This window comes from Procambarus clarkii, chromosome 52 (assembly GCF_040958095.1).
Source record: "Procambarus clarkii isolate CNS0578487 chromosome 52, FALCON_Pclarkii_2.0, whole genome shotgun sequence".
Lineage (NCBI taxonomy): Eukaryota > Metazoa > Arthropoda > Malacostraca > Decapoda > Cambaridae > Procambarus > Procambarus clarkii.
This window is the reverse complement of record NC_091201.1, coordinates 27,715,683-27,727,327: the sequence shown is the minus strand read 5'-3', so window position 1 is coordinate 27,727,327 and position 11,645 is coordinate 27,715,683. Positions and strand designations below refer to the sequence as shown.

General features: G+C 43.0%; 1 protein-coding gene across 3 annotated transcripts in view; it reads right to left on the bottom strand.

Moving 5' to 3' along the window:
- LOC123763567 (uncharacterized) overlaps positions 1 to 11,645 on the bottom strand; it is a 243,524-nt gene that overhangs the window by 231,293 nt on the left and 586 nt on the right. For 2 of the 3 annotated variants that reach the window (XM_069304540.1, XM_045750726.2), the window contains exons 1-3: positions 10,751 to 10,973; positions 6,600 to 6,727; positions 6,046 to 6,066 (exon numbers count right to left, since the gene is read on the bottom strand). In XM_069304540.1, coding sequence (XP_069160641.1) covers positions 6,046 to 6,066; positions 6,600 to 6,727; positions 10,751 to 10,835 — 234 coding nt within the window. In that variant the 5' untranslated portion in view covers positions 10,836 to 10,973. Of the gene's footprint in view, positions 1 to 6,045; positions 6,067 to 6,599; positions 6,728 to 10,750; positions 11,184 to 11,645 lie in introns of those variants that run through there. The other variant, XM_045750725.2, reaches the window with a different exon arrangement.

Below are 11,645 nucleotides of genomic sequence, written 5' to 3'. Positions count from 1 at the left end.
TGGTGATGGTGAGGGGTGGTGGTGGTGATGGTGAGGGGTGGTGGTGGTGAGGGGTGGTGATGGTGAGGGGTGGTGATGGTGACGGGTGGTGATGGTGAGGGGTGGTGATGGTGACGGGTGGTGATGGTGAGGGGTGGTGATGGTGACGGGTGGTGATGGTGAGGGGTGGTGGTGGTGATGGTGAGGGGTGGTGGTGGTGAGGGGTGGTGATGGTGAGGGGTGGTGGTGGTGAGGGGTGGTGATGGTGACGGGTGGTGATGGTGAGGGGTGGTGATGGTGAGGGGTGGTGATGGTGAGGGGTGGTGATGGTGAGGGGTGGTGGTGGTGAGGGGTGGTGATGGTGAGGGGTGGTGATGGTGAGGGGTGGTGATGGTGAGGGGTGGTGATGGTGAGGGGTGGTGATGGTGAGGGGTGGTGATGGTGAGGGGTGGTGATGGTGAGGGGTGGTGATGGTGAGGGGTGGTGGTGGTGAGGGGTGGTGATGGTGACGGGTGGTGATGGTGACGGGTGGTGATGGTGACGGGTGGTGATGGTGAGGGGTGGTGATGGTGACGGGTGGTGATGGTGACAGAGGTGGTGATAGCTGTGACAAGAGTGGTGTGCTGGATCAAGTGCATCAGGCAAAATGTAAAGTGTGTGTGGACAAAGACAGGGACACACTCTCGAACACTATATCTTGGATTGTAGTCAAATTGAGCCATTTAGAGATAAATCTAAGCTCACGCCGTCTCATTATCTTATCTTATTACTAAGGATAAAATACCTGAAATCCTTGCACTGTATCTAGGTTTCACTCCCGGTAGATAAACGACATATGAGATTAAGAAACAAGAAGTATATTATGAAGACTAATAATAAACAGCGGCTCCCCAATATCTTAATTGCTCAAACAATTATGTATTAGCGATAAGACCTACCATTAATATATAATGACTTACTGTAAATATATAGCTCTTGAAGCAATTGACGATCACGAAACACTTGAAACAAAACATTCTCTGTCAGAGAGCTGACACTGTAACTACAAGGTGTGAAGGATAGATATAATTGTTTATGTAATAATCTCCGTTGAGGTCTGATAAAGACCTTTTGTGCCCCCAAGTAATCTTTTTTGCGCTACCGCTCACAGGATGAGTACACAATATACTAGCCGCCTCCGGCAACAATCAAAGGCAGGCCTCACCGTGTTTCCACCGACAGGGCTAATTAGCAATCTCAACAGGTAACATATATTAGGCCTACTTACGCACGTGGGCGTGCATGTGCCCATATAATCATGGGTGCAAGCATTACTGTGGGAGCACGTGTGTCAACCCAACACTGCCCCAGCACGACCACGTCTCCCCCCCCCTCCCCGTGCGCCATTTGTAAAGTGTCAGAAATCATGGACCTTTTTTTGTTTATGACAATAGCCAGAGCTCATGGTGACTGGCACGCACTCCCTGATAACAACTCCCTGGTTATAACAGAACAGTGGCTGCATTACCTTTCACCAGCCGGGATGGGGGTTCTGGGAGAGGTAGGTAACCGAGATGGGAGTTCTGGGAGGGGTAGGTAACCGAGATGGGGGTTCTGGGAGGGGTAGGTAACCGAGATGGGAGTTCTGGGAGGGGTAGGTAACCGGGATGGGGGTTCTGGGAGGGGTAGGTAACCGAGATGGGAGTTCTGGGAGGGGTAGGTAACCGGGATGGGAGTTCTGGGAGGGGTAGGTAACCGAGATGGGAGTTCTGGGAGGGGTAGGTAACCGGGATGGGGGTTCTGGGAGGGGTAGGTAACCGGGATGGGGGTTCTGGGAGGGGTAGGTAACCGAGATGGGGGTTCTGGGAGAGGTAGATAAGTGAGATGGGAGTGCTTTTATCAGTCAATACCTCCCAGCAAGTGAGTAAAGCTTCTCAGCAGCCTGCCCCCTAGCTCAAGTACCTCTACATCTCCCAGAATACCCCAACAGCAAACGTATTTACCTCGACGCTCTCCACCCGCTAACCTAAACTGTAAAGTTGCACGACAAGGTGGTTCCACTCTTGCCTTCTCACAACCCATCTCCCATGCGGTTGTGATTTCTCTGTACAGCTACCACCGTGTACACCAATGGTGCAACGCCATGCGCACCACTCATGCATCACACGGTGTGACGCATGAGTGGTGTGACCCCTTGTGTCAGGTGTGTCGTCACTCAACACGCCAGACTCGTCACCAACGACGACAACTTCAACGCCCCGTGTTAAACAACATTCCAATCCTCCCCCCGCCCCACGATATATTTGTGTACTGCCTCCTCTTGTATAACACACCACAAACTGGGTCTACTCGCCACGCGTCCTTAACAAGAATGTTATCTCCTCGGGAATGATAACACTGAAGGGCTTTTTTTGGTGTATTCTTCGTTTGATTATTAAACGAATTGTATTCCTGAGTCCTTTCTCAAGATAAGTTTACCCTTCCCTAAACAAGTAGCCTACCACTCTCTCTCTCTCTGCCTCTCCCTTACACACGTGGGTTCAGTAACATAAAGAGTTCTAACTTCCTGTTAGTTGACTGACAGTTTCCCTTCCCATAGGTAAACATAACCCACTATCTTGAGGTTATCTTGAGATGATTTCGGGGCTTTAGTGTCCCCGCGGCCCGGCCCTCGACCAGGCCTCCACCCCCAGGAAGCAGCCCGTGACAGCTGACTAACTCCCAGGTACCTATTTACTGCTAGGTAACAGGGGCATTCAGGGTGAAAGAAACTTTGCCCATTTGTTTCTGCCTCGTGCGGGAATCGAACCCGCGCCACAGAATTACGAGTCCTGCGCGCTATCCACCAGGCTACGAGGCCACTAGTTTGTTGTGCTTGCCTGGCACACGACCCGCCAGTCGGTTAACCTCCAGGTACCCAATTACGTCTGGGTGAACACCGGCGAGTAGTTAATAACTGGCGCGTAATTAATCCTCCCTGACCAGGACTCGAACCCCGACCAAATCACTTAACGGGGCGAATGCGTTACCTTCCCTGCGCCACCAGGGGGGGGGGGGGCACAAATGAAATGAGAACGACGACCCTTGGGTTCGTGTTAGCCTTGATAAGAGTCCAGGATGGACGGAAACGTCGTTGCTTTCATTTCGTACCTCAGGGAGGCCTGGTCAGTGGCCGGCCAGCAGGGACATTGATCCCCGAAATCAACACAAGGTATGGACTGGGTTATCTGTTTCTCCCACGCTATTATAAATAATTCTCTTCCTGCTTAAAAAAAAGGGTAATTAAAACTGCAGGTGATGTCGTAACGAGTAACGGCTCAGGTGACGTCTTCCCGGTGGCATATTCATGGGAATTCCTCAGTTACGACACCACCGAGGCTCCTGGCCCCCAGAGCGCTTGCATGCGCGCGCACACATTACCAGCCCCGCCGATTCCTGAATTAATAGGAAGACCGGGTACTAGCCGTACTGCCGGAACCGGACTGGAATTGTGAAGTACTCTCTCAAACACACACGCACACACACAGAAGAGTACTCTACAAACTTGAGAGTCAGGCGAGAGTAGACGGAAACGCATTATCGTGGGTAAGGAATTACCTGACAGACAGGTGTCAGAGTGACAGTGAGGGGGCGAGGAGTCGGACTGGCGTAGAGTAACAAGGGGGGGGGGGGCGGGGTGCCTCAAGGATCGGTGCTGGGTCCCATACTATTCCTCATTTATGTCAATGACTTGACTGCAGGAGTTGTCTTTTGTGTCAATGTTTGCAGATGATGCAACACTAATGAGGAGGGTTGAGACAAATGAGGATTGTAAGATTCTCCAGGATGACTTGAACAGGTTGCAGAGATGGTCCGAGAAATGGCTGCTAGGGTTCAACACTAACGAGTGCAAGGTGATGGAAATGGGAACAGGAGACCGAAAGCCCAATATACGATGAAGGGAAAGTACCTCCCTATAACGTCTAGAGAAAAAAAAACTGGGAGTGGACATAACACTAAACCTAACTCCAGAAGCTCATATAAATAGAATAACGTCAGCCGCATACTCTACTCTGGCAAAACTTAGAACATCCTTCAGAAACTTGAATAAGGAGACTTTTAGATCACTGTATACCGCTTATGTGAGGCCAGTCTTGGAGTATGCCGCACCATCATGAAGCTCCCCATCTTAAACACATAAGGTGAAGTTTGCAACGAGACTCGTCCCAGAGCTGCGAGGGATGAGGTACGACGACAGACTGAAGGAACTAAACCTGACGACGTTAGAAAAGAGGATGGAGAGGGGGGGGGGAGGACATGATACAGACGTATAAAATATTTAGAGGGATTGACAAGGTGGAAACAGAGGAAATGTTTACAATGAATAACAATAGAACAAAGGGGGGGGCAATAGAACAAGGGGGGCAATAGAACGGATGGAAGCTTGAGACTCAGATGTGTCATAGAGATGTTAGAAAGTTTTCTTTTAGCGTGAGGGTAGTGAGTAAATGGAATGACCTAAAGGAGCAGATTGTAGAGGCTAACTCCATTCATAACTTTAAGAGCAGGTATGATTGAAAAATAGACCAGGAGTCATTGCATTAGACAATCAACGGCTAGATGACCGGGGTCCAAGACTCGATCCTGCCGGCACAAATAGGCGAGTACAAACACACACACGTGAGTAGGTATGAACATAAGAACAAAGGTAACTGCAGAAGGCCTATTGACCCATACGAGGCAGCTCCTATTTATAACCACCCAATCCCACTAATATCCATGTCCAACCCACGCTTGAAACAATCGAGGGACCCCCACCTCCACCACGTTACTCGGCAATTGGTTCCACAAATCAACAACCCTGTTACTGAACCAGTATTTACCCAAGTCTTTCCTAAATCTAAACTTATCCAATTTATACCCAAAGTATGTTATCTAGTTTTAGTTTTGAGAAGTTTTGTTACTAGGTTGAGTACACTCGGTAACAAAAATGATATGAGAAGAGGCGATGAGTCACAATAACGTGGCTAAAGTATGTTGACCAGACCACACACTAGAAGGTGAAGGGACGACGACGTTTCGGTCCGTCCTGGACCATTCTCAAGTCGATTGTCACAATCGACTTGAGAATGGTCCAGGACGGACCGAAACGTCGTTGTCCCTTCACCTTCTAGTGTGTGGTCTGGTCAACATGAGAAGATGGGTTTAGGAAAAGACGGGTTATGGTGGTAGGGGGACAGTAGGGAGGTTTGGAGGAGAGTGAAGAGGCGGGTACATTTACCTTAATTTTTTTTAAAGAAGCAAACGACGACTCGGTGTTATTTCGCCGCAGAATGAACATATACACGCATTCACAACACGTGAAACATCTTGCTTATAATGGCTTCTTCACCAACATCTCTCACTCGCCACCAACTTAAAAGTCACCTGCCAACCCTCTCACTTGCCATTCAAATCACTCACTCGCCAGCCAGATCACTCACTCAATTACTAGCTCTTACATTCGCTCACTGCCTCTCAATCACTCTCAAGAGCGAAACAAATGCCACAGACAACCTTCTCGCGTTACAATGAGAGCTGGCAGAAGATGCCCGGAATAGATTACCTAGACTGGCTTACGTGAGGTAAAAATAAGGATTGCTGGCATACTTTCATGATAACGGCGCTACACTTCTTGACTATCAATGATAACACTTACGATGCTCCACAAGATATCAAGTTCTGTTTTCCAACGTGCAAGCCACTGACCGTAGAACATCAACAAATACGGAATACAGTACCTGTCCTTATACAGTGCATAATGAAGCTACACATATTAAAACTACAATCATATCATGGGAGAAGCTCTTAATTACTTTAACTCTTGATGGAGGTTTCGGCTAATAAGAGTTCAACAATGCTATCTATGCTATGCTATCAGTGGTCACCATTTTAAAGCTCAGCTCTAGCTCATGCATCATCAATACCGTATTTAGAATCAACTGTAAACTATAAACGACTACCTTACCAGCCGAGGGAATGTTATTGTACAATAAACCTCGAGTCTTTGGTATCACAATTTGATCACCAGTACATGTAAAAACAAAACAAAAAAATGTGTGAATTTACCTGTAGTCCCGAATCCGAGCGCTGCATGAAATACAATCACTTGTACAATTCATCCATCAACACAAATGTATAATACAACTATCGTTATCATTGTAAACCTGACCGTTATTAACTGGATTCTCTAATGTGACAAGCTTTTCTTACCCACAAATTTGGGTGAATTTGCAGCAGTCAACTACTGGATTAAAAAAGTTGTCATCAATAACAGAAGCCTACATAAACTAACCTCTACTGTCTGCACCTTAAGTGAGGTCAATATACCGTCTTGAAAACCAATCCATTAAAGAAACATATTAGTATATGAATAGGTGCAGTTAAAGTATACTGATTAGTCCTAATGGGAATGTCTGTGCATTTAATACAAAGAGGTACAGTGAAGGATAAGCATTATCCACTAATATAAATCAAGATGACACTGGGAAGAGCAAAATACAAAAAAAAAAAGACAGCTCTGGCATTTGCTAGACACCGCTGCACTAACAGCAAGTAACACTAACTAGCAGCAGCAGCAGCAGCAGTTACTGGTAGCAAAGTGCCATTTTCCAGGTACATACCTTAAATCCTCGAGCGCGCTTACAACACACACACGCAAGGAGGGTGACAAGAGAGGAGAGCAGTGCGGCAACACCAAGGGCCGCGTGGATATAGTCCCTGCTGCTCCACCCACTCTCCCTGCCCAGTCCTGTGGAGTAAACAAAGCACATCTTACAAAAGTCACCCCCACACATTTTGCAACAACTGCCACCAAAAGACCCGATAGACAGTATTTAGAAACTGAAAATAAAGACTGACTCAAATAAATCTGTAGCTTGATGACTAGTAACCCCATTGACGTCTGTGTTCAAGAGTCCAGGCTAAAAACGCGTGTATCATAATAAATGCTAACAAAGTAATGCCAATATTTGCTAAAAGTAACCAATTGTAATATATAGTACAGTATGTATTCATTGTTTAAGAGCCTTATATGTTGAGTCCCTCAATACCATTTTATTATTATTAGACTAAGCTAATCAATATACAAATTTAAGATGTCCAAGAAGTAATTAATTATTAAAAGAATGCACCAAGGAGGTGCAGGAAATCTTATCTCAGACATTACATTTACTAATAAATACAAAGGTTCATCACACTTAAAAAATAAGTAGGCCTACAATATTCTGTAATATATAGTACGATTTTTTTTTACTTGAGCAGAACTGTCTAACAAAGGCAGGTACAATCAAGTCCATCATGATGCACTTGGCTCAGTTCCTGCCACCTACTTATCCTATTAATCAGTAGAATTTAATCACAAAAATACCTTGAGTGTACCTTGTTTCTTGTACTTCCTTCCTATACCACGAATTTAAAGTTAGTCTCATTAATAATTTACGTTTATTGCCAAGGGTCCTTTCTCAAGTCTCTTTGTACATTGAATGAACAGCTATTTATATTTCTGATTATTTGTAACAAAGATGACTAAACTAAGGGTTATATGTTTGCAAATGAGGCACTTAGCACTTTTAAAACTGTGTAGGTAGGCCTAGCTAACATAACTTCAACATTAAAATAAGTGAAGACACGGTGACTTAGGTCTACGCGTCAGGTTTGATATATCATTTGTATTATTTATTAGACCAAGTATTCAAATTGGCCCACTGATAAGCTCTACGTTTTATGAACACTGTATATATATTATATTAAAACATGATGAAACAAATGCATTGCATTATGAAATATTTACTGTGCTTGTGAACCAAACATTAATGTCTCCCACCGAGAAACTGAACCTGGTCTCGCCTCTCAGTAGGATAATTACATTTTAAAATTCAATTCAACTAAAAGCTTAAATCTATCACATTTAGCCCAAGTCTAATTTAATTACAGGGAGGTGTTCGGGGGAAGAATATACTTCACAACAGCCTAAATCTGTTTTTTTGTGTTGAGATTTTACATTAATGTCTATAAAATACATAGGCTACTCTATAAAGAATCGATAGGTTGACAATTTACTAAGTATGCATACATAGCCTACATACGGCACACATCTGTACTGTAAGCCTGTGTTTTGTCCTAATAGCCTACACGCTAATTGAATAACTAAGTAAAGACAAACTTTTTGGACTTTTATTTTTATCTCTGTAGGGTTCGCAAAAGGAAATGACATAAGTGACGGAAACCGGGACCAGAGGCCTACCTATTTTTTGTTGTTAATCAGGTTGTAATGCAACTGACAGTATGCCTTATTTCCCAGACGTGGGTAGGCTGATATCTCTGCCGAGGTGGTGTTCACTAGACATGTAGTTGAGTAGCCTAGACGTCTGTCGGAGACCATCCCTCAGCATGCCATTAAGCAGTATCCTACCTCATCCTACAGTTCATAACAGGAGCATCCCTGTGTCCTGGGATTTCTATGTTAACAACGTGTTCTCTGGAGTATTTTTATGGATAAGTGATGAAAACATTTGGAAGGCATACACTTAAATTTAATTTAAAATATAGTACTGTAAACCTAAGCTGTAATGTTTAAAATTTTGAAAGGTAAAAATCAAATGATTGATGTAGAAGTCTAAATACGATACCTATGCTAGATAGCTATATGCAGGCTATATATGTACGGTATATACCAACAAAATTATATAGGCCTACTGCAATGGAAAAATACTAGTAAGCCAATAGTACCAGACTAAAGTAGACTAGTGACTATACCTATACTGTAACTTACCAACATGATATACAGTTGTCTACAAACATTATGATAAAACCTAATGCAGCAAACATCATGACAGCCTAACTGGCGACCATCTATCCGGCTATATTCTGTTATCCGTTTTGGGTTTGTCCGAATAAAAGATTAATCTTTTATTCGGACTAATCCGAAAGTCCGATTAATTTGGTCGAGGCTGATCCCAAACCTGCACACAGAAATAACATCACATGAGACCAGAAGACATGGCAGGATGTGCAGAATACCCCCGTTGAAAAGCAGAGGTGCAACAGGTACTCAGAGAGAACTTTATCAACATCAGAGGCCCGAGACTGTTCAACACGCTTTCACCACACATAAGGGGCATGACTGGCAGACCCCTCACAGTGTTCAAGAGAGAACTGGATAAGCACCTCCATAGGATACCTGATCAACCAGGCTGTGACTCATACGTCAGGCTGCGAGCAGCCGCGTCCAACAGCCTGGTTGATCAGTCCAGCAACCAGGAGGCCTGGTCGACGACCGGGCCGCGGGGACGCTAAGCCCCGGAAGCACCTCAAGGTAAGTAGGCAGGCACTCAAAATAAAAATGTGCAATCTCGCCAGGCCTCCTCGCTTCTCGGTGCAATGAAACCGGCGAGACCGCTGGGTGATGATATGGGATGCGTTGGTGGGAGATGGGCTTAATATGCCCACTGACCATCTATCCATGAGACGTCACAGATTCACGGCCCATTGTCTTCATTTGTCATAAGACTGGTGCGTTCATTCCGTGATTTTGCTAGATATAGCGTTAAAAATGTCGGCTATACCAACAGTGAAATATTGTATCTACAATACAAGATATACGTGTTAGTGGTTTTGCAAGGATGTACAAATACCTAAGAATGTATTTCACAAACCCATTGTAGACGATGAGCCACAATAACGTGGCTTGAAGATATGAGAACTAAACCACACACTAGAAGATGATGAGACAACGATGTTTCGGTCCGTGCTGGACCATTATCACGTCGATTGTGATAATGGTCACAATCGACTTGATAATTATTGGTCCAGGACGGACCGAAACATCGTCGTCTCAGCTTCTGGTGTGATTTTGTTCTCAAACCCATAGTACCTTCTTGTAAATAAAATTATTATTATTATTATTAGGTCTGCTATAATGTACCAATATTGGGCTATTCTATACGGTACCAATATTGGGCTATGCTATACGGTACCAATATTGGGCTATGCTATACGGTACCAATATTGGGCTATGCTACACTGTAGCAATATTAGGCGATGATATATAGTACCAATTTTAGCCTGTGCTATACTGTACCAATGTTAGGCTATGCTATACTGTACCAATATTATACTATGCAATACTGTGCCAATATTAGGTATACTGTAATGAACTGCCATTAGGCCTAGCCTAGGCCAGGCTGTGCTTATTTTAGACCTATGTTAAGGCTACTGTACAATCATCATTCCGGAATAAAAGAGACTGAGAAAATGTGCATTAATATTCTACTGGTATAATAAGCTCAAATTACATCCAAGGAATCTTTGAATATTATCATGTAAAAATATAAGTGAATATTATAAGTAATATAATATGAATATAAGTAAAAATATATATAACTAGAATTTGCCTAAGAATACAATTATGATATTATTTAACTTTTTAAAACTAGCATCAGATATGAGATATCTCATATCAGATGATAATTATATGCAAAGATATGATTAATAGTACTCATAAATAGTACTAGCACTTAATAGTAATAGTAGGCAGATATGATTAATAGTACTCAGAAAACTCGCACCTAAATCTGAAATAGCAAGTATAAATTTACCCACATTAAAAAATTTGGGCCTTGGCCAGCTTGTCATTTTTTCTGATAAAGTTGGCACTATGTTTTTTTTTATATGAAGTAAACTTCTAACAAGGAAAAATAATTCCAAAATGTTAAAACATAACCATATATGATACAGCTCTAGAAATACTGGTACAGCCTTAGAGGGTTCTTACCATTGGGTGGTATGGGATACGAGACGACCTGGTAGACGCTCCCGGCCACCAAGATGCACACAACCACCACATTCCCACACCCCATTATTTTTTTTTTTACTAGAAATGGGCTATTTTCAAGATGACACACACCGATAATACACTAGGAAAGGCTCACCGAACCTTTCTAACGGCACACGGCACATCATTGTTTTTCTTAATGAATTTTCATAATTTCACGGTACCGAATTGAATTTTTTCCTTTATTATTAACATGTGAAATATCACTTGGCCCCGAACACATTATTATACATTTATCTTTATATTTTTTGAGTATGTATGATCCGAGTGGGCAAGGATGCACTTGATTATAGGTGGTAATACACGATTTTCAGTGTGTATGTGGTGTATTTGCACCAAATATCTGATCCCAATTTTACTACCGGTATGTAGCCTGAAAAAAAGAAAGAAAACTGTTCAAAGTTAAAGCATAAAAAAGTCACAAGCCTACAGAATAATTCTTTTATTGAAAAAGGTATTTCCACATAATACATATTATAATACATAATATATGCATTATAATATACTATAATATATACAAGACAAAATGATATAATACACAATATATATCATACATACCATTAAATAATTCGTTCTAAACAAAAATATCAGATTTGTTACTCAAATATAAGCATATTAAATTTATACAAGTAGGTCAAGTCCCCCCCTCAAGTGGCATGTTAAACTGATCTGACAGCTTCATAACCATATTAATTGCCAACCTCTGATATATGTCCTCATGTGAGCTGCAGGAACAGTGTGAGGCGGGGCTCATGATAGGAACATGGGGGTAAATAATCAACTCCACCTACTAAGTCATTTAACCCTCCACCGGTTGAGGTTGAAATCAGACATT